Below are 24,072 nucleotides of genomic sequence, written 5' to 3'. Positions count from 1 at the left end.
TTCGATTTCTTCAGTGATCTCTTGGTTATTTAGTAGTTTATTGTTTAGCCTCCATGTGTTTATATTTTTTACAGTTTTTTTCCTGTAATTGATTCATAGGTCTTCTTTACCTGTGTATGTATTATTTACAGTTTTTTTTTCCTGTAATTGATTCATAGGTCTTCTTTACCTTTTACAAATCTTAGTTCTCTCCCCTCTTCTGAGTCATTTCTAAATTCCTATCCTCCAGGCTGCTAATTCTTTCTTTGACCTAATTTGCCCTATTTCCTAAGCTTGCTAATGCATTCTTCATCTGATTCGTTAAATTATTCATCTCCAGAGTTTGTCTGGTTCTTTTTAAAAATTTCAGTCTCTTTGGTAAATAACTTCTTCTTGTTTATTAATTTTATTCCTGAGTTCACTGAATTGCCTTTCTGAATCTTCTTGTAGCTCATTGAATCTCTTTATAACAGCTATTTTGAATTCTTTTTTAGTCAGATTGCAATATTCTGTGCCTTTGGATTTGGTTGCTAGAGAATTATTGGGGTTTTTGTGGTACCATATTACTGTGACTTTTCATAATGTTTGATAAAATGTGCATTTGAAGTACAGCATACTTTTCTTAGTTGTTTACTTTGATTATTGCAATTCAACAGGTGGCACTATAGCTCAAGCTTTGGTTTCTTTTTACCTGAGTTGGCTCTGGGGCTGCATTTCGGAGGAAGGGTACAACAAACAAACAAACAAACAAACAAAAAACATGACATAGGAAAAGCTAGTGGCAGAGTGAGGAGAGGTGTGGGCTTAGCAACTGTGGCTTATGTAAGCACCACTGAGCAGTAAGAGGATCCTCCAGTAGAGCTAAAATCTCAAAGCAGACAGCAGGCAAAGAATTCCTTCAATGCTCTTTGTTATTCATGTCCACCTCTTTCCCTTTCCTCTCCCTCCCCCAAGTCAAGGAAGTCCCTTCTCAGAAATTCATGCTTCTGGAGAGCAATGGCTCCCTCCAGTTGCAACTAGGTAGCCAGGCAGTAAATCATTCAACACTTTTGCTTTTCACCTCTTCTGTGAGGGAACTTGCTATTGTCACCAGAGGGGAAAGCCCAGCCCCTGCCAGGGTCACCTGGGGCAGGGGAACTCAATCCCTTTCCTCTGCCTCCAAACTCATCTCTATCCTCCTCTTATACTGTGCCTGATTCTCCCATCAGGCTGGTTAGACTTCCACAAATTCTCTGTCTCCTTGTATGTCCACCCTGTTTTGTACTCTTCAGTTTTGCTTCTTCTCCAATTACAGCAAGTGAGAGTGGATCTGTACCCACCCCATCCAAGGTCCTACCAACCCACTTCCTGAAGCATGCATGGATAAAAATTTCCTGGGTGTTCTGGTGTAATGTGCAGAGGCACTTTTGTTCAGATATGAATGACCAATTCATTGTTAATAAAAGGGGAGAGAAAAAAGTATCAATACATACTGACATGACTCTTTTCTTTTTGGTCTTTACTTGATGAGTAGTGGCAGAGGTAATATATTTAACCTGCAAAGATGTTATTGAATAAACAATAGAAAAATAGCCCAGCAGTAAGTAAATAACTTAAGAATCTATGATAAAATCACATAGATTATCCATTTAAAATCATAAGTATGTAAACCTTAATAATACATGGATATTTTACATGAAATTATTATGGACAGAACCCAATCATACACAACTAAATTTCAACTATGTAAATAACATGATATTAGCAAATATTAGAACAAAAGAACAGTACTGTAATTACTTACAGTTTAGGAAGTGACTTGATTCTTTGTATTTGTTATTTAAATTCATAGTAAAATAATTCATAGTAAAAAAAAATAATTCTGGAAAAGGCAAAATAACAGAGACAGGAATAGCATCAGTGGTTGCCAGGGGATGGGTTGGGGGTGGGATTAATGGGCAGAGCACTGAGGAATTTTAGGGAAATGAAAATACTTTGCATGATACCATAATGATAGAAACATGTCATTACATATTTGTTAAAACCCACAAATTTTGCAAACCAAGAGTGAACCCTCATGTAAACTGTAATGTTGAGTGATTATTATGTGTCAATGTATGTTCATCAATTGTAACAAACGTACCACTCTGCTGGGGGATGTTGATAATGGGGGAGACTATGCATTTGTAGGGGCAGAAGTTGTTTGAGAAATCTCTGTACTTTCCTTTCAATTTTGTTCTGCAACTAAAACTTCTCTTTAAAAGTTGTATTAAAAAATAAAAAGTTAAGCTGTTTACCACACTCTCCCTTATCCCAGGTATACATTGTGAACCACCCCCAGCCATATCCAATGGAGACTTCTACAGCAGCAATAGAAACGTTTATCAATATGCAACAGTGGTAACTTATCAGTGTCACACTGGGCCAGATGGAGAAAAGCTGTTTGACCTCGTGGGAGAACAGTCAATATACTGTACCAGCAAAGACAATCAACTTGGTGTTTGGAGCAGCCTTCCTCCTCAGTGTATTTCTGCTAATAAATGCACAACTCCAGAAGTTGAAAATGGAATTAGAGTGTCGGGAAATAAGAGTTCACTTTCCTTAAATGAGATTGTGAGATTTAGCTGTCAGCCTGGCTTTGTCATGAGAGGGTCCAACACTGTGCAATGCCGGGCCAACAACACATGGGTACCTGAGCTGCCAAGCTGCTCCAGGGGTGAGTTTCATCCACTGAGACTCTGCTGGGGGTGTAGGGAGTATAAATTGTAGGAGTTGTTGAAACTAAGGAAAGGGTATGCATGTGTGTGTATAGGCATGCAAGCCTATGAAATTGGGATAAACCCTCTAAACATAATACTAGCTGTACTATCTGTTACCTCTGATAATAATAATTGTCAAGTACTGCTTACTGTGTCCCATCTGTAATGCACCCATTTTATATACATTGTTTAATTTAATACTTAAGCAAGCATATAAGGTAGGAACTATACTTATTCCTATTTGCATTGAGAAAACTGAGTCTTAGGGATGTTAGGGAACTATACCCAGGTCACAGAACTAGTAAATAACAGAGTAAGGCCTAGAATTCAAGAGCCTTTCTGATTGCAGAGCTCAATGATAATGTGTAGTGAAGTGTACTATGAACAATAATGTATGATAACAATGACATTGATCTATCATTGGAGAAGGTCAGAAGGCAAATGAGCCATGGGTTCCGAAATGATAGCATCAGATTAAAAAGCCTTAGACATCAGTCATTCTGTTCCAACTCCCCTATGTTATTACTGAAAACCTTGAGGCTCAGGAAGTGGAAACGACTTGCTCAAATCCAAGCAAATGTTTTCATTTTTATTCCACTGTATACAGTTCAGATTGAGGCTCAAGTGTGTTCTGATTCCCTGAGAACACACCAATTGGTCTGTGGATGGAGGCAGCCAAACTTTTGAGTCAAAATATGCTCTAAACAATATGTTCTCTCTTTTAAAAGTCTATGGCTTTTTTCTTTTAAGGGGATTTTGTTCTTGGTGGCTTCTCTTGTCTTTTTATGCTGAAATGCCTGGCTTAGCAGTGGAATGGGAAGATTCCAGACTGGCACATAGGGACCAAGCAGAAGCTTACAGTTCTCAAGGAGGATCTGGGAAAAAAGATGAAGGGGGATGGGTGACTAACTGTACGATAAGCTAGGTGTGGGGTCTGTTGGATGACACTTGGGCAAAGGTATTCCTTGTTGAAGCCAGAAAGGATAGCTTTCTAGGAAGTGTAAGAGTGGAACAGTCCACCAGCTCTCACAGCTCTGTACTGGATGGACAATCCTAGAAAGCAAAAGGAACATTCTGCTTGTAGTCTTAGGAATGTTTTAGTAGAAAAAACAGAGAAGGTGTTGGAGAAAGATTCATTCTACTCATAGCTCTGCCCTGTGGCCTTAGTTTGCTCATCAGTAAACTGTGGGTACTGAATTAGCAAATCTTTTCTTTTAAAATCCACACTGTATAAATAAGATTTTTAAACTCCCTGGTAGGCACAGGATATAGTAAAAGATATTTCTCCATAATTGACATGTATCTTGCTGTTCTTTCCTCAGTATGTCAACCACCTCCAGAAATCCTGCATGGTAAGCACATCCCAAGCCACAAGGATGACTTTTCCTCTGACCAGGAAGTGTTCTACAGCTGTGAGCCTGGCTATGATCTCAAAGGGGCTGCTTCTCTGCACTGTACATCCCAGGGAGACTGGAGCCCAGAAACTCCCAGATGTGCAGGTGCCTATACTTTCATCTGGTTTGCGGATCAATCTCTTTGTCCCTCACATGGACATCTCACTCCTGTGTTTTCATTCCTAGTGAAATCATGTGCTGACTTCCTGGACCAACTTCCTAATGGACGTGTGCTCTTTCCACCTAATTTCCAGCTTGGAGCAAAAGTATCCTTCATCTGTAATGAGGGGTAAGTGTGACCTGGAATAGAGAACAGGAACACAGTGCTGGGTAGTGACTCTCTTGGGTTCAGGAGTTAATCCAAAAAGTAAGGCTGACCTGTGGAATAGAAGTACCTGGGGAGACTGACTTCTGAGCAGTTTTGAAATGTGTCAGGACCCAGGGGCACCACTATCAGGAGATAAAGAAATTGGCACATGCAATTCAATGTTGAATACAAACATAAATATAGACACTAATCTTGAATTCATGGTTGGAGCTTCAAGTAAATGGGGAAATAGTTGTTTGGAGGCAGATAATTATAGTTCTGTGGGAAATTTACTAACAAAAAGTTTAATGTATAAGACAAGAATTGTTTGCAATGTGATAATCAGGCAAAGGTTGTTTTAGGAAACTAAAAACTAATCAATAGTGGACTTTGTAATAGTATATGGGCAAGTATTTTTAATCCAATCACATCTGTTTGCATCAGTAAAATCTTTGACATTGGAATCATAATGGCCAATATTATTGTTTCAGGTAATATTATTAGTTATTCATGTGGATCTAGGACTCTCAGTAGAATGCACTGTCTGTGGGAGGTAACAAGACTGGGCAATATAGTAGTTATTTTTAATAATTTCCAGGAATCTTTGACTTTTACAAAGTCTGCCACCCAATAATGATGAGCAGATTTCATAAGGACCCTAGGATCTAATAATAATCTGGGCATTTCAGTGGCAGAGACCTCTGTTAGCCTCCTTCTGGCCATTACAGCTGTAGTGGCAAGAAGAAGTGTCGGTTCTTTTCAGATGTTCCCTGCTTTGCTTCCCCAGATCAGGAGCTGTTCTTTCTCATGACCCACTAATGAGGATAAGAGGAATGTCAGAGGACTGTCAGTGAGAGATGGGTGTGGGTCTAGGGCACAGGGGAGAGTCCACCTCTTTGTTCAGGGACTTTTGAGGTGACACTGGGCTATGTTGTTTGTTTGACTATTAAGTGTACAAGTTCTGCTTGCTTTGTCTGTCACAGGACCCCGTAATACTTTACAATACTTTGGCTTCTGAATTTCTGGCAACTACTGAATTCAGGTTCCTAAAGAACTGAGACTTAATGGTATTTAGGCTGAAGTGAGAAAGCTGACCATCTATCAATGAAGAGATGGAGAAATGGGAATTTCTCCCCTACTTGCTACCTTTTTTTTTTTTCCTTAGGTTCCGATTAAAAGGCAGCTCTGCTTCTCATTGTGTCTTGGTTGGAATGAAGAGCCTTTGGAACAGCAGTATTCCTGTGTGTGAACGTGAGTAGAAAGAATAACTCTGCAGTCTGGATATCTCCCCTTATGTTTTTCTAGTATGTTTCACCTCATGGAATCACCTGTTGTCTGGATCTTTATTTAACAAATTACTGGTAAAATACTTCTTTGTTGGAAGAATTTCAAAAAAGGTCTGGCAGGTATTATACATCATGTGTTCATATTACTAATCTGTAAGTCACTAGTTTAATGTCAGTGTTGAATTTTGTGGGGAATATGTGGGGAGAAAGTAGATGACATAACAGTACACCAAAATTTCTTTATTCATTTACTTTTTCAGTTTTATCACCAAGGAGTAATTTCTCTTAAATTTTTATGTCCTTTTATCTTCTCACATATCTGAACTATTTATTCAGCCTCTCATTTTGTTCATGGTATTTATTGAGGAAGGCTTCCCATGTGCCAGGACTTTGAATCTAGAGAGAGTGCTGAATAGTGTTATCCCTGCTCTCACGAGGTTCATTTTCTGTTCAAGGAGGCAGACAATGAAAATAAACCAGTAAACAAATTTAAAAATAGAATATGTAAAATAGTATGTCAAAAAGTGGTAAGTGTTACAGAGAAAAGAAAACATTTTTAGGATAAATTAGTGTGGTGCAGGAAGGTGAGTCAATATTTGAAATGATTAGGTGAGGTGCCCTAAATTTCAATAAAACTCAAATAAAGATTCAGAAATTGATAAATATATAAAAGTGTTCTATGTACAAAAACAATACTGATTTGTCCTACTCTGTTTACTAAGACTTTTTAAAATGCCTTTTCCTGATGACTAGATTGTTCATTTTATTTTGGATTTTGTTAAAATGCTTTGCTAGAAGTCTGTTTGAACATCTTATGGGATTATGGTGGAGCTTTACAAGAACATTCAATATGTATTAAACGCAGATATCAAGCAAGCTCAACCTTCCTGTGACACATAAAGCTGAAAATAAATATATAAGTAAACTGGAAAAACAAGCACCTAGTTATAATCCAGATATGAGAAGTCAATCTTTAGTGTACCCTCACTTTATACACGTTTCTGACAAGATCTGATATCTCTTCCTAAATTGGTACCAGATTAAGAGCATCAAATTAGTTTCAGGGCTGGAACTGCTAGAAACAGATACACTGTTTGACAGAAAGAAATGTCAGCTGATAGCTTCAAAGAAAGAAAAAACAAAAATGAAGAAGAAAAACAGGCTCCCTGAGGCCCTTTAATCTGGCTATAAAGAGCCCTATGGGAATCAATGTATTCTGATGACACTGTTGTATATTTGGTATTGGTACTGATGATAATTGTCTTGAGTCATCAAGAAAAATATTCATCTGCTGAAAATGATAGTCCATGTTTAATAAACTTAACCCAGATTTCCCTAGAATTTCAAATCTTTGAGGGAAAAATCTTGTCTGTGTTGTACCCCATTGTCAACCCAGGATTCTTATGATGCCTGACATAAATTAGTCAATAAAATAGTTGCTGGAAAAAAAATTAATTAACTCCAAATGGATTAAATATTTAGCTACCTGAAGAGCATTTTGTACTTTCATATCAAACTGTAATTTGTCTCACCTGAGTTAGATCCTTCTCAGAGGAAGCCTTACATATTTCAGTTCCATCCAATTTAAGTACGTTGTCATAGAAAAAATGTATTAATACAACAATCACAGGGCATAATTATTTTATAATCCTTTTGATTGAAACTAATGGAACCTAAAACTTTCGTGTTCTTTCTAGAAATCTTTTGTCCAAATCCTCCAGCTATCCTTAATGGGAAACACACAGGAACTTCTCTGGGAGACATTCCTTATGGAGAAGAAATTGGTTACACATGTGACTCCCACCCAGACAGAAGGATGACCTTCAGCCTCACTGGGGAGAGCACCATCCGCTGCACCAGTGACAGTCAGGGAAATGGGGTTTGGAGTGGCCCTGCCCCTCGCTGTGAACTTTCTGTTCCTAATGGTCAGTGCACATTTCCCCATGCCCTAGAAGGATCAGTATGTCTAAGCCAAACCTCCATATTTCTGTAGTGACAGTCCTTTTTGCTTGTGAATATAGCTTTGTTATAAATATGGGACAGAATTACCTGCCAGGTGAATAACAGATGGCTTTAGATGTGCCACACTCTGTCCCAGTTGGGGGTGTTCTGATGACCCTTCCCTCTGGAGTGATGATTGTGGGATGGTGAAGAGAGGAGAGAGTGGAGAGAATCAGTGAAGCCTAGATTTTATAGGGAATATTTTCAAAGCACTGAAAACAAATGCCAAAGAAAACATTGTTATGCCATCTCTACTGAGTTGTCTTTATACTAGATGGATGGGTGTGCAGAGCAAAAAGCACATGTTGATGTTAGTAATATATTTCAGAATTGATGATGTTGTAGAAATAATTAAGGAAACTCTGATATAGGAATTTATCCTACTTTTGTTATTTCTGAGTTCTGCTCCAGCATGTGACTGTATTTTGTTGACCCTTCATCTCACCTTTAGCCAAGGGAACTCAGGATGCCCTGGAGAAGTGGAATGTAAGGTTGTGCTCTTGACCTCTGTAGCTCATTCCTTTTACATATTAGTCTGGCTTTAAACGACAGTACCAGACAATCAGGTGCACTTGTGGCTGTGATTATCCACACGAGCTCCGTCCTCCAGTGAGGACAGAATGCACTGAATTGGTAGTTTGTGGATCCCAGTGGTATTCCCAGCTGATGCAGTTTACAGGTAGAGATTACAGATGGTCCTGTTTAAAGGCTGAGAAGTCTGGCTTTAGAGACTTGGTTTTCCCACTGATCAGCAAACATTTAGTGCGTTGGGACCTGCCTGCCTTGGGTTTTCTTGTGATTCTAATAGACAGAGATATTATTAGTTGTGTTGGAGTGTTCATACTTCTAAGTTTAACTGAATGTCTTTTCTTGTGTTTTGGAGGGAATTTGTTCTTAGCTTGTCCACATCCACCCAAGATCAACAATGGCCACCACATTGCAGGACATGCCTCTCCATATCTTCCTGGGATGACAGTCAACTACACCTGTGACCCAGGCTACAAGTTGGTGGGAAAGGCCTTCATTTTCTGTACACACCAGGGAACCTGGAGCCTGTTTGATCTTTATTGCAAAGGTATTTGGTATTCTTGCCTGATTTTTATTAAATACTGATGCATGAGGCTAATAAGGCTGAGAGATCACTTCTGAGGGGATCATAAAATGAGTATCAATAGAGTTGGAGAAAAACAGAAGAAAAGGTAGGAAGCAAGGCTGTCCAAGCACCCTCAACTCTCCCAAATAAGTAGGAAGAACTTTTGGAATTTCCAGTAGTACAATAGACATCAAACACCAATTTTAAATGCTTTATGGGCTTCTAACTAATAAAATATTTCAGCTCTAAAGGACCTGAGAGAATCACAGGTGGTCCTCACAAAAACCCTTAGGAGATTAATAGGAGACTTAGAAGCACACTTTGTTGTGCGGAATATTGAACCTGAAGCATGGTTAAAAGCAATTAATTCCTAGAATTACTGGGTACAAAGCCTCATTACAATCTCCAGGGCTAAAGGTGAGGTGTTTATTTCCTCTCTTCCCTGGAGCAAGTCTGTTTATAAAAATGACATCTGACTTTAAAATCTTTGTTGGCAATATTCTAAAAAGCTACAAAGTGTGGAAATAAAAATAATATTCTGTGACTAGGCATGATGCTGAGGTCTTTACGAAAGTTATTGGTGTTAGTCTCCAAAACAATCTGATGAGGTGGGATTATTATTTCTGTGATCTTACAGAGGAGGAAATTGAGGTTAAGAGAGATCCAGTAACTAGTCCGTGATCCGCAGCTCAGCAGTGGTGGTGCTAGGACTGGACCCCAGCTCAGCCCCTGCATTTGAACACTGCACTGAACACTGTCTCCTTTTTTTAATGGATTCACACTTTACTATATCTCATAATTACAAAAAGAACCTTAAACACGCATTTTTAAGTTTTAAATTCAAGCATTTACAATACACAAAATTAACACCAATTAGGATTTGAGGCAAGTTACCACAGGAAACATACAGCAGAGATTGTTTGCACCACTTACTAATTCATCTTCAAACTTAAATAAATAAAACCCGAGATTTGCCAGGACCTATCCAAATCTGTAACAGAAAGATGCAAATTACAAAGTACAGCTTGGTTAGACAAGCCATAACAACTCTAGCTATAAAATGTATTCTCTCAATGTGTTTCATAATGCATTACAGTGGTGAATTTTTAATTAGTTAAAAACTTTTTTCAAATGATGACTTTCTAAAACACTTTGGGTAATAAAATTATATAGTTTTCAGCAATAAAGATTGTGGTAAATTACAGACACTGAAGAAAGTTGTAAGGCAAGAATCGAAATTCTGGTGTACGTTCTGCTTTCAGAACACTGTCTCCTTTCAAATGTAGTTCTTTTGATTTTGCAAAACTATAAGTTAAGTGATTTTGCTTTGTTTGTTTCTTTTCTATTCTTGCTTTTTAGAAATACTAGACTAAGGTCAGGGATGAGGCAAGAGAGATTTCAGACATGCATGTGTTTCTAATGTTGAGGAGCAGTTAGTCCTATGGCTGCTGTGGTTATAGGATCTTAGGGCTCTCCCCAACCTAAATCCTTCTTGTCCTCCTAGCCCTCTGATTTAAGAGATAGAGAAAATTAGGCCCGCCACAGAGACGCTCCTGTGTTTATTTGCAAGAGTGGACTGCACAAAATCAGAGTCCCCATGGCTCTGCAGAAACTGGAAAGCTCGTCCCTCCTTGCTTTAGTTACATAAAGAAATATGAAGATTCAGGGAATAGTTCAAAGATGAATTATAAAAATTAAGACTCTGTGATAGTTCTTCTCCTGAAAATAAGAGGGTAATATTCCATTCTCTTGACAGCTGCTTTCTTCTCATGTAAATAAAATTCATTTTGTCTTAATAACTGTCCTCTTTAAACATGGTTTTTAGCAGTCATTCTCTGTCTTTATCATTAGCAAAATCAGCCAGGGAACTTTCTAAAAATATGGAGTCTTTTTTTGAAAATTGAAATGTAATTGATGTGCCATATTATGTTACTTTCACATGTACTACATTGACATTTGCATACTTTATTCAATGACCATCAAAATAAATCTAGTAATCATGTCCCCATACAAATTTATTACAATATTATTGACCATATTCCTTATGCTGTGTATTATATCCCTGTGGCTTATTTATTTCATAACTGGAAATTTGTATCTCTTGATTCCCTTTACCTTTCCCACCCACCCCTCTAGAAACCACCCATTTGTTCTCTGTATCTATGAGTCTGTTATTTTGTTTTGTTTGTTTGTTCTATTTTTTTAGATACCCCATATAAGTGATATCATATGATATTTGTCTTTCTCTGTATGGCTTATTTCACTTACCATAATACCCTCTAGATCCATCTGTGTTGTCACAAATGGCAAGATTTCTTTTTTTATGGCTGAGGAATACTCCATTGTGTGTGTGTGTATATATGTATACCTCATCTTCTTTGGATGAAGAATTCATACATTGATGGACACTCAGGTTGCTTCCATATCTCGGCTATCGTAAATAATGCTGCAATGAACATGGGTATGCATATATCTTTTCAAATTAGTGTTTTTGGTTTCTTAGGGTAAATACCCAGAAATAAAATTTCTAGATCACATGACAGTTCTATTTTTAATTTTTTGAGGAACCTCCATACTGTTTTCCATAGTGATTTCACCAACTTACATTCCCACCAACTGTGTACAAGTTCCCTTTTCCCCACATCCTCGCCAACACTTGTTACTTGTTGTCTTTTTGACAATGGCCATTCTGACAAGTATGCATTGGTATCTCAATATGGTTTTGATTTACAGCTCCCTGATGATTAGTGATGTTGAGCATCTTTTCATCTGTCTTTTGGCCATCTGTATGTCAGGTCCTCAGACCATTTTTTAATTGGGTTATTTGGGGATTTTTATGTTGATTTGTGTGAGTTCTTTGTATATTTTAGATATTGACCCCCTTATCAGATATATCATTTGCAAATATCTTCTCCGATTCAGTAGGCTGCCTTTTCATTTTGTTGATAGTTTCCTTTGCTGTGCAAAAGCTTTTCAGTTTGTTGTAGTCCCATTTGTTTATTTTTGCTTTTGTTTCCCTTGCCTGAGAAGACATATCCAAAAAAATGTTGCTAAGACTGATGTCAAAAAGTGTACTGCCTATATATTCTTATAGGAGATTTATGGTTTCAGGCCTTACACTTAATTCTTTAATCCATTTTGAGTCTATTTTGTATATGGTAAGAAAGTAGTCCAGTTTGATTTTTTTATATGCTGCTGTCCAGTTTTTCCAACACCATTTACTGAAAAGACTGACTTTTCCCAGTTGTACATTATTGCCTACTTTGTCATAAATTAATTGGTTATATAAGTGTGGGTTATTTCTTGGCTTTATATTATGTTCCATTGATATATATGTCTGCTTTTTGTGCCAGTACCATACTGTTTTTATTACTGTAGCTTTTTAGTATTTTTTGAAATCAGGGCGCATGATACCTCCAGCTTTGTCTTCTTTCTCAAAATTGCATCGCTCTTCAAGGTCTATTGTGTTTCCATATAAATTTTAGAATTATTTGTTCTAGTTCTGTGGAGAATGCCATTGATATTTTGATAGGGATTGCATTGAATCTGTAGATTGCCTTGTGTAATATGGTCATTTGAACAATATTAATTCTTCCAATCCATGAGAATGGTATATCTTTCCATTTGTTTGTTTTGTCTTCAGTTTCTTTGATCAATGTCTTATAGTTTTCAGAGTACAAGTTTTTAACTCTTTGGTTAGATTTATTCCTTTTTATTTTATTCTTTTTGACACAATTGAAAATGGGATTGCTTTTGCAATTTCTCCTTCTGATAGTTCATATTAGTGTATAAAATTGCAAGAGATTTCTGTGTATTAATTTTGTATCCTGCAACTTTACTGAATTCTTTCATTAGTCCTAATAGTTTTCTGGTGACATCTTTAAACTTTTCTACATATAGCATCATGTCATGTGCAAACAGTGACAGCTTTACTACTTCCTTTCTGATTTGGATACCTTTTATTTATTTTTCTTGTCTGATTACTGAGGCTAGGACTTTCAAACCTATGTTGAATAAAAGTGATGAGAGTGAGCACCCTTGTCTTCTTCCTGATCTTGGAGGAAATGCTTTCAACTTTTCACCATTGAGTATGATGTGAGCTGTGAGCTTGTCATATATGGTCTTTGTTATGTTGCAGTATATTCCCTCTATACCCACTTCGTTCAGCGTTTTTTTAATAAATGGATGTCAGATATTGTCAAAAGCCTCTTCTTCATCTATTGGATGATCATATGATATTTACTCTTTAATTTGTTAATATGGTGTGCCACTTTGATTGATTTTCAGATTGAACCATCCTTGCATCCCTGAGATAAATCCCATTTGATAATGGTAAATTATCCTTTTATTGCATTGTTGAATGCAGTCTGCTAATATTTTGTTGTGGATTTTTGCATCTATGTGTGTTGGACATATTGTCTTTTAATTTCCTTGTGGTATCTTTGCATGGCTTTGGTATCAGGGTGATGCTGACCTTGTAAAATGAATTTAAAAGTATTCCTTCCTCTTCTATTTTTTGGAATAGTTTGAGAAGGATAGGTGTTAAGTCTTTAAATGTTTTGTAGCACTCTCCTGTGAAGCAGTCTGATCCTGGACTTTTGTTTGTTGGGAATATTTTGACTACTGATTCAATTTCATTACTAGTAATCATTCTGTGCCTAGTTTCTATTTCTTCCTGATTCAATCTTGGGAGATTGTACATTTCTAGAACTTTATTTCTTCTAGGTTGTCCGTTTTATTGGTGTCTATTTGTTGCTGTGATCTCTTATGATTCTTTGTATTTCTATGTTGTTGGTTTTAACTACTCCTCTTTCATTTCTGATTATAGTTATTTGGGCCCTTTTTTTTTTCTGGATGGGTCTGGCAAAAGGCTTATCAATTTTGTCTATCTTTTCAAAGAACCAACTCTTAGTTTCACTAATCCTTTATATATTTTTAAATGTCTATTTCATCTATTTCTGCTTTGACCTTTATTATGTCTTTTTTTCTACTGACTTTGGGTTTTGTTTCTTTTTTCTTTTTCTAGTTCCTTTAGGTATAAGGTTAGCTTGTTTATTGGAGATTTTTCTGGTTTCCTGAGGTAGGCATGTATTGCTTTAAATTTCCATCTTAGAACTGCTTCTGCAGTTCTTTAGATAGTTCTAGATATATATCATAGATTTTGGATCATTGTGTTTCCATTTTCATTTGTCTCCAGGTATTTTTTGATTTCCTCAGTGACCCATTCATTGTTTGGTAGCATATTGTTTAGCTTCCACCTGTCTGTGGTTTTTGCAGTTTTTTTCATATGGTTGATATCTCATCTCATAGTGTTGTGGTCTGAAAACATGCTTGATATGACTTCAGTCTTCTTAAATTTATTGAGACTTTTTTGTGACCTACAATGTGTGATGTATCCTGGAGAATGTTCCACGTGTACCTGAAAAGAATGTGTATTCTGCCACTTTTGGATTAAATGCTCTGTATATATCTATTAATTGCATCTGACCTAATGTGTAATTTAAGGCCAGTGTTTCATTATTGATTTTTTGTCTGAATAATCTGTCCATTGATATAAGTAGGATGCTAAAGTCCCCCCCCCATTATTGTATTATTGTCAATTTCTCTTTTTATATTTGTTAATATTTGCTTTATATATTTAGGTGCTCCTCTTTGTGGTATGTGTGTGTATATATATATACACAATTGTTATATCTTCTTGTTGGATTGATGCCTTTACCATTGTGTAATGTCCTTATTTGTCTCTAGTTACAGTCTTTGTTTTAAAGTCTATATTTTCTGATATAAGTATTGCCACCCAGCTTTCTTTTCATTTCCATAAGCATGGAGTATCTGTTTCCATCCCCTTGCTTTTGGTCTGTGTGTGTCCTTACATCTGAAGTTAGTCTCCTATAGGCAGCATCTATCTATATATCTATATCTATATCTATCTATCTATCTATCTATCTATCTATCTATCTATCTATCTAATCTATCTATCTACAGCCACTCTGTGTCTTTTTTTTTCCATGTATTTTGCAACTGGAAGTTTGTACCTCTTAATCTCCCTCACATATTTCTTTCCTCACCCCATTTCCCTCCCCTCTGGCAACCACCTGTTTGTTCTCGGTATCTATAACTCTGTTTCTGTTTTCTTATGTTTGTTCATTTGTGTTTTTTTTTTAGATTACACAATAAGTGAAATCATGTAGTACTTGCCTTTCTCTGTCTGACATGTCATTTAGCATAGTACCTCGAGGTCCATCCATGTTGTTGTAAATGGTAAGATATCATTCGTTTTATGCCTCAGTAATATTCCATTGTGTATGTATACCACATCTTCTTTTTCCATTCATTTATTGATGGGTATTTAGGTTGCTTCCATATCTTGGCTTTTGTGAATAATGCTGCAATGAACATAGGAGTGCATATATCTTTTCTAATTAGTGTTTTCATTTTCTTCAGATGAATGCACAGGAGTGGAATTGCTGTCATGCAGTAGTTCTAGTTTTAATTTTTTTTAATTAATTAATTAATTTATTTTTTCTTTCATTGGGTCTTCGTTGCTGCGTGCAGGCTTTCTCTAGTTGTAGAGACCACGGGCTACTCTTTGTTGTGGTGCACGTGCTTCTCATTGCAGTGGCTTCTCTTGCTGTGGAGCACGGGCTCTAGGCATGCGGGCTTCAGCAATTGTGGCACGCAGGCTCAGTAGTTGTGACTCGTGGGCTCTAGAGTGCAGGCTCAGTTGTTGTGGCACACGGGCTTAGTTGCTCTGCAGCATGTGGGATCTTCCCACACTAGGGCTCAAACCCACGTACCCTGCATTGGCAAGCAGATTCTTAATCACTGCACCACCAGGGAAGTCCCTAGTTTTTAGTTTTTTGAGAAATCTTCATACTGTTTTCCACAGTGGGTACAATTTACATTCCCAACAACAATGCATGAGAGTTCCCTTTTCTCCACATCCTTGCTAACACTTGTTATTTGTTTCTTTTGCTATTAGCCATGCTGACAGGTGCTAGGAGATATCTCACTGTGGCTTTTTTTTTTTTTAAACATCTTTATTGAAGTGTAATTGCCTTACAATTGTGTGTTAGCTTCTGCTTTATAACAAAGTGAATCAGTTATACATATACAATATGTTCCCATTTCTCTTCCCTCTTGCATCTCCCTCCCTCCCACCCTCCCCATCCCACCCCTCTAGGTGGTCACAAAGCACCGAGCTGATCTCCCTCTGCTATGCAGCTGCTTCCCACTAGTTATCTATTTTACATTTGGTAGTGTATATATGTCCATGACACTCTCTTACCCTGTCACATCTCACCCCTCTCCCTCCCCATATCCTCAAGTCCATTCTCTAGTAGGTCTGTGTCTTTATTCCCGTCTTGCCACTAGGTTCTTCATGGCCTTTTTTTTTTTTCCCTTAGATTCCGTATATATGTGTTAGCATACTGTATTTGTTTTTCTCTTTCTGACTTACTTCACTCTGTATGACAGACTCTAACTCCATCCACCTCATTACAAATACCTCCATTTCATTTCTTTTTATGGCTGAGTAATATTCCATTGTATATATGTGCCACATCTTCTTTATCCATTCATCTGTCGATGGACATTTAGGTTGCTTCCATGTCCTGGGTATTCTAAATAGAGCTGCAATGAACATTTTGGTACATGACTCTTTTTGACCTATGGTTTTCTCAGGGTATATGCCCAGTATTGGGATTGCTGGGTCGTATGGTAGTTCTATTTGTGTTTTTTTCAGGAACCTCCATACTATTCTCCATAGTGGCTGTATCAATTTACATTCCCACCAACAGTGCAAGAGTGTTCCCTTTCCTCCACACCCTCTCCAGCATTTATTGTTTCTAGATTTTTTGATGATGGCCATTCTGACCGGTGTGAGATGATATCTCATTGTAGTTTTGATTTGCATTTCTCTAATGATTAATGATGTTGAGCATTCTTTCATGTGTCTGTAGGCAATCTGTATATCTTCTTTGGAGAAATGTCTATTTAGGTCTTCTGCCCATTTTTGGATTGGGTTGTTGGTTTTTTTGTTATTGAGCTGCATGAGCTGCTTGTAAATCTTGGAGATTAATCCTTTGTCAGTTGCTTCATTTGCAAATATTTTCTCCCATTCTGATGGTTGTCTTTTGGTCTTGTTTATGGTTTCCTTTGCTGTGCAAAAGCTTTTAAGTTTCATTAGGTCCCATTTGTTTATTTGTGTTCTTATTTCCATTTCTCTGGGAGCTGGGTCAAAAAGAATCTTGCTGTGATGTATGTCATAGAGTGTTCTGCCTATGTTTTCCTCTAAGAGTTTGATAGTGTCTGGCCTTACACTTAGGTCTTTAATCCATTTTGAGTTTATTTTTGTGCATGGTGTCAGGGAGTGTTCCAATTTCATACTTTTACATGTATCTGTCCAATTTTCCCAGCACCACTTATTGAAGAGGCTGTCTTTTCTCCACTGTATATGCTTGCCTCCTTTATCAAAGATAAGGTGACCATATGTGTGTGGGTTTATCTCTGGGCTTTCTATCCTGTTCCATTGATCTATATTTCTGTTTTTGTGCCAGTACCAAACTGTCTTGATTACTGAAGCTTTGTAATATAGTCTGAAGTCAGGGAGCCTGATTCCCCCAGCTCCATTTTTCGTTCTCAAGATTGCTTTGGCTATTCGGGGTCTTTTGTGTTTCCATACAAATTGTGAAATTTTTTGTTCTAGTTCTGTGAAAAATGCCAGTGGTAGTTTGATAGGGATTGCATTGAATCTGTAGATTGCTTTGGGTAGTAGAGTCATTTTCACAATGTTGATTCTTCCAATCCAGGAACATGGTATATCTCTCCATCTATTTGTATCATCTTTAATTTCTTTCATCAGTGTCTTATAATTTTCTGCGTACAGGTCTTTTGTCTCCTTAGGTAGGTTTATTCCTAGATATTTTATTCTTTTTGTTGCAATGGTAAATGGAAGTGTTTTCTTAATTTCACTTTCAGATTTTTCGTCATTAGTGTATAGCAATGCAAGAGATTTCTGTGCATTTATTTTGTATCCTGCTACTTTACCAAATTCATTGATTAGCTCTAGGAGTTTTCTGGTAGCATCTTTAGGATTCTTTATGTATAGTATCATGTCATCTGCAAATAGTGACAGCTTTACTTCTTCTTTTCCGATTTGGATTCCTTTTATTTCTTTGTCTTCTCTGATTGCTGTGGCTAACACTTCCAAAACTATGTTGAATAATAGTGGTGAGATTGGGCAACCTTGTCTTGTTCCTGATCTTAGTGGAAATGGTTTCAGTTTTTCACCATTGAGAACAATGTTGGCTGTGGGTTTGTCATATATGGCCTTTATTATGTTGAGGAAAGTTCCCTCTATGCCTACTTTCTGCAGGGCTTTTATCATAAATGGGTGTTGAATTTTGTCGAAAGCTTTCTCTGCATCTATTGAGATGATCATATGGTTTTTCTCCTTCAATTAGTTAATATGGTGTATCACATTGATTGATTTGTGTATATTGAAGAATCCTTGCATTCCTGGGATAAACCCCAGTTGATCATGGTGTATGATCCTTTTAATGTGCTGTTGGATTCTGTTTGCTAGTATTTTGTTGAGGATTTTTGCATCTATGTTCATCAGTGATATTGGCCTGTAGTGTTCTTTCTTTGTGACATCTTGTCTGGTTTTGGTATCAGGGTAATGGTGGCCTCGTAGAATGAGTTGGGGAGTGTTCCTCCCTCTGCAATATTTTGGAAGAGTTTGAGAAGGATAGGTGTTAGCTCGTCTCTAAATGTTTGATAGAATTCACCTGTGAAGCCATCTGGTCCTGGGCTTTTGTTTGTTGGAAGGTTTTTAATCACAGTTTCAATTTCAGTGCTTGTGATTGGTCTGTTCATATTTTCTATTTCTTCCTGGTTCAGTCTCGGCTCACTGTGGCTTTGATTTGCATTTCTCTGATGATTAATGATGCTGAGCATCTTCTCACATGCCTGCTGGCCATCTGTATGTATTCTTTGGAAAAATGTCTATTCAGATCCTCTGCCCATTTTTTAATCTGATTGTTTGTTTTTTTGATGTTGAGTTGTATGAGTTCTTTGTATTTTTCACCCTTTCTTTGTCTTTTGATTGGAGCATTTAGTCCATTTACATTTAAAGTAATTATTCATAGATATGGACTTATTGCCATTTTGTTAATTTTGGGGGATTGTTTTGTTGTGTAGTTCTTCTTTCTTCTTTTCCTCTCCTCTTTTGCAATTTGATGACTTTCTTTAGCATTATGTTTGGATTCCTTTCTCTCTTTTTTTGTTTGTATCTATTATAGGTTTTGGTTTGTGGCCACCATGAGGTTCATCTATAATAGCTATCTATCTATCTATCTATCATCTATCTATCTATCTATCATCTATGATTACATATAGATGTATATATGATTAATTGATGATCTCTTAAGTTCGAATGTATTCTAAAACCCTGCATTTTTACTCCCCCCCCCCAACAATGTTGAATATTTTTGGTGTCATATTTTACATCCTTTTGTTTTGTGTGTCCCTTAGCTACTTATTTTGTATATAGATGATTTCCCTACTTTTGTCTTTTAACCTTCCTGCTAGCTTTATAAATAGTTGATCTACTATTTTGCCTTTACCAGTGAGATATTTTCTTTCATAATTTTCACATTTCTAATTGTGGCCTTTTCTTTTCCACTTAAAGAAGTTCCTTTAACGTTTCTTGTAAAACCAGTTTAGTGGTGCTGACTCTTTCAGTTTTTATTTGTCTGTAAAACTCTCCTTCAAATATGAGTGATAACTTTGCGAAGTAGAGTATTCTTGTTTGTAGATTTTCCCCTTTTATCATTTGATTATATTGTGCCATTCCCTTCTGGCCCGCAAAATTTCTGTTAAAGAGTCAGCTGATATTCTTATGGAGGTTCCCTTGTACACAACTAGTTGCTTTTCTCTTGCTGTTTTTAATATTCCCTCTTAATCTTTCACTTTTTGCCATTTTAATAGTATGTGTTTTGGTGCAAATCTCTTTGGGTTCATCTTGTTTGTGATTCTCTGTACTTCCTTACTTGGGTGTCTGTTTCCTTCCCCAGGTTAAGGAAGTTTTCCACTATTATTTCTTCAAATAAGTTCTCTGCCCCTTGGTCTCTGTCTTCTCCTTCTGGGACCCCCACCATGTGAATGTTAGTATGCTTGATATTGTTCCAGAGGTTTCTTAAACTATCCCCATTTAAAAAAACTTTTTTCTCTTTTCTGTTCAGCTTAAGAGATTTCCATAACTTTTTCTTTCAGATCACTGATCTATTCCTCTGCATCATCTAATCTACTGTTGATTCCTTCTAGTGTATTTTTTATTTCAGTTATTGTATTCTTCCGCTTTGTTTGGTTCTTCTTTATATTTTCTATTCCTTTGTTAAACTTCTCACTGTGCTCATCCATTCTTCCTCTGAGTTCAGTGAGTATTTTTATGACCATTACCTTGAACTCTTTATCATGTAGATTTCTTATCTCCAATTCAGTTATTTCTTTTTCGGAAATTTTGTCTTGTTCAATCATTTGGAACATACACCTCTGTTTCTTCATTTTGCCCAATATTCAGTGTTTATATCTGTGTGTTAAGTTGGTCCATTTTGTTTCCTGATCTTGAAGAAGTGCCCATGGTAGGAAACATCCTGTGGTTCCATCAGCATGCTCCCCTCTGGTCATGAAAGCTATATGTTCTATGGGTGCCCCCTATGTGCGATGCTTGTGCCCTTCTTTTGTGGTGGTACCAACTACTGTGGGCATACTGGTATGTGAGGCTGACAGCTAGCCAAGTTGGCTGCTAGGCCATGCTTTGTACAGTAGCTGTGGGCCCACTGGAGGGCTGGGTAAGGTTCCTTTCTGGTTGGCTGCACACCCAGGGGGATGTGGGGCTGATGCTGGCCCACTGAAGGGTAGGACTGTGTCCCTGTGTGGCTGTCTGCATTGTCTGGTGGTGGTGGTGGGCTCAGCATTGGTGCTGGCCCACTGGTATGAGTGGCTGGGTCCCCATGGGGCTGTCTACATGACCCTGGGGGCTCAGGGCTCATGCAAGCCCACCGGAGGTCAGGACCAGGTCCCTGTGTGGCTGTCTGCATGGCCCAGAGGGACTCAGGGCAGGTGCTGACCTGCTGGTGGGTGGGGCCAGGTCCCCACATGGCTGTGTACATGTCTGGGTTGGGTTGGGCTGGTACAGGCCCACTGGTGGTGGTAAGCTTCCAGCACTAATAGGCTAGAGGGAGGATTTCCAAATAGCATTTGCTAGCACTGGTGTTATCTCAGTAGAATGAGCTCCCCAGAATGGCTGCTAACAGTGTCTAAGGGGAATCCCAGTTGCCTGCTGCCTCTCTGGGAGGCTCTTCAAGATCAACAAGTAGGTCGGACTGAAGCTCTTTTCAAACTACTGCCTCTGTGCTGGGACTCGGAGCATATGAGACTTTGCACGTGCCCTATAAGAGTGACATTTTTGTTTCCTATAACCCTCTGGCACTCTCGAACATAAGCCCCACTAGGTTTCAAAGCTAGGTGTTGTGGGGGCTCATCTCCCTGGAGCAGGACCCCTGGCTGGGGAGCCCAGTGAAGGGCTCAGACTCCTCACTCCTCGGGGAGGACCTTTATGATTGTGATATTCTTCCCATTTGTGGGTCACCAACTAAGGCTGTGGGTCTTCACTATACCATATCTCTGCCTCTCCTACTCATCTCATTATGGTTCCTTCTTTATCTCTTTAGTTATGGAAATTTGTTTTTCTGCTAGTATTCAGGTCATTTTCATAGTTTGTTGCTCTGTAAGTAGTTGTAATTTTGGTGTGTCCATAGGAGAAGGTGAGTTCAGGGTCTTCCTATGCTACCATCTTGGACACCTTTCCCTAAAAAGACAGATTCTTAAATTCCATTCCCAAGGGCTTCCCTGGTGGCACAGTGGTTGAGAATCTGCCTGCCAATGCAGGGGACACGGGTTCGAGCCCTGGTCTGGGAAGATCCCACATGCTGCGGAGCAACTAAGCCCGTGAGCCACAACTACTGATCCCGCGCGTCTGGAGCCTGTGCCCTGCAACAAGAGAGGCCGCGACAGTGAAAGGCCCGCGCACCGCGATGAAGAGTGGCCCCTGCTTGCCGCAACTAGAGAAAACCCTCGCACAGAAACGAAGACCCAACACAGCCAAAAATTAAAAAAAAATAAAAAATTCCATTCCCAAGAACTCTCTTTCTGACATGTTGAGGCAGAGTCCAGAGGTCTATTTTTAACAAACCCATCAGAATATTTTGATGTAGCAGGACCACAGACCATATTTTGAGAAATGCCACTTTACCCTGTTGGTTCTTATTTTAAAAAGAGAACTTAGGCTAATTTTGAGACCATTACAACTGAAAAGCAGGCTTTGCTTGGAAGGTATCAGTGGCAAGGCAGAGAAGGAAAGCAAAACAAAGGATGGGCTTGTTGGCCTAAAACAAATAGACTGCCAGTTATTTCTCCAGCAGAAATGGTCTTGCTTGGGATCAGCAGAGAATTGTGGTTTGAGGTCTGCAGCCATGGTGAGCCACATGCAAGTCCCAGCATAGCAAAGGAAGGAGAACTCTTTTAACAGAAGGGAAAAGGAAGTTGTAAGGGCTCTAGCAAACAAAGAGTCCATGACTTTTCCTTGCTGATTTGCTGCCAGGAAAGAAGAGGAGTCTTTCTTCTTGTTGTTGAGCTCTGTTGTCATCACAGGGTGTGAAAGCTCCCCCTTCTGGTCTCCAGACTCTATTTAATTATTTAATTTAAGGTTTCTATTTATTAATTTTTACAAGGTAAATGAGATAAAATTAAGTAGAAAATTAATACCTTAAATTCAGAATCATAATTTATTAATTGCTTTGTTCTATGTATAGAAATGAGCCAGAAATATGCATTTATTCAAGAGACAAAATACCCGTATTAGTTGTATACCTAAAGAGAGTTAAAATGATATTCCTGTTTTCTTATGGTGTGGCCCAAGTGGTTCCAAGGCTGGAACATGGTTATCCTAATTCCTAACCTTTCCACAACTTTCCTGTTGAAGAGTTAACAATACTTTAAAGTATGATAATTTAAAATAATTATAAGCAATACATTTATATTCCCTTGCTTTACATAAAAAGGGAAGTCAGAGAATTTTAAATAATAAGATGTTGTAGGAGAGGTATCAATAATTTTTGATGGAAGACATGACTCATCTTTGCTAAAAGCAAAGTTTCAACTAACAATTAACAATAAAATATCAATTTCTTTTTTTATTTTTCTAATTTCAGAAGTAAATTGTAGCCTCCCACAGATTATGAATGGAATCCAGAAGGAATTGAAAATGAGAAAAGTATATCACTCTGGAGATAATGTAACTTTGGAGTGTGAAGATGGGTATACTCTGGAAGGCAGTCCCTGGAGTCAGTGCCAGGAAGATGACCTGTGGGACCCTCCTCTGGCCATATGTACCTCTCGTAAGTGCAAGTGCAAGGAATGTAGGTCCTTCCCAGCCATGGTTACTGTTCATTCATTCATCTATACTGACACTGAATGTAGTGGTGTGCCATATGGTGTGCATTAGCTAAGAGCTAAGGAGTGCAGTAAGAGTCCCTAATTCTTCCACCAAAGCCCTTAGCAATGAGAATAAGGCAAGCCTTGCTCCTCACACTTCTTAACCCATCCATCTCTCCTCAGGCCCCCCTCTGAACCTTTTTGCCCATTATCACTCTATTGCTGCATACATTGCACAGTAATAATTTGATTACATCCTATGGGTCTTAAAATTCAGTAGCAGATTTGTGGTAGAGCAGGCCTTCAAGAATGTTTTCAGCATGAGTCGAGGATCACCTTCCAACTTGCAGAGACTAGCTGGTCGGTCTCCCGCACTGGTGTAGACTACAGGATTTTAACCTGGTACATTGGATACAGTGATTTAGGAATCATGTGTCATTGAGATCTGTAGAAGGGTAGCCTTCTGCTAGCAACTAGAGGGTGATGTAAAATAGAAAATCCTAAACCTTAAACTTGTACACATCAAGTAACAGATGGGCAAAATGAATAATGAATAAGCTTCCTTAATCTAAATTAGTCTTAGCCTTCTCTTCTCCCCCATTCTTATCACTCTTACTTAAAATATGTGGTTGAACACCAAAATTGTTCAAGATACAATTTTTCTACAGTTAATGCCTTAAATGCAATAACAAAGCTCACTCACAAATAATATTTCTGAATTATAAACTTGACACTCCCTTAATATCAAATTATATTCATTTCTTTGGCAAAAAAG

General features: G+C 38.0%; 1 protein-coding gene across 1 annotated transcript in view; it reads left to right on the top strand.

Annotated features, from left to right (window-relative positions):
• The window catches only part of LOC137760733 (complement receptor type 1-like), a 169,677-nt gene that overhangs the window by 131,874 nt on the left and 13,731 nt on the right, over positions 1 to 24,072 (top strand). The window contains exons 31-37 of the mRNA XM_068537637.1: positions 2,276 to 2,674; positions 4,040 to 4,216; positions 4,298 to 4,400; positions 5,584 to 5,669; positions 7,402 to 7,629; positions 8,604 to 8,780; positions 23,075 to 23,260. Coding sequence (XP_068393738.1) covers positions 2,276 to 2,674; positions 4,040 to 4,216; positions 4,298 to 4,400; positions 5,584 to 5,669; positions 7,402 to 7,629; positions 8,604 to 8,780; positions 23,075 to 23,260 — 1,356 coding nt within the window. The remainder of the gene's footprint in view (positions 1 to 2,275; positions 2,675 to 4,039; positions 4,217 to 4,297; positions 4,401 to 5,583; positions 5,670 to 7,401; positions 7,630 to 8,603; positions 8,781 to 23,074; positions 23,261 to 24,072) is intronic.

The sequence above is a fragment of the Eschrichtius robustus genome, chromosome 3, assembly GCF_028021215.1.
Source record: "Eschrichtius robustus isolate mEscRob2 chromosome 3, mEscRob2.pri, whole genome shotgun sequence".
NCBI classification, from domain to species: domain Eukaryota; kingdom Metazoa; phylum Chordata; class Mammalia; order Artiodactyla; family Eschrichtiidae; genus Eschrichtius; species Eschrichtius robustus.
This window is presented reverse-complemented; position numbering and strand designations above follow the sequence as displayed.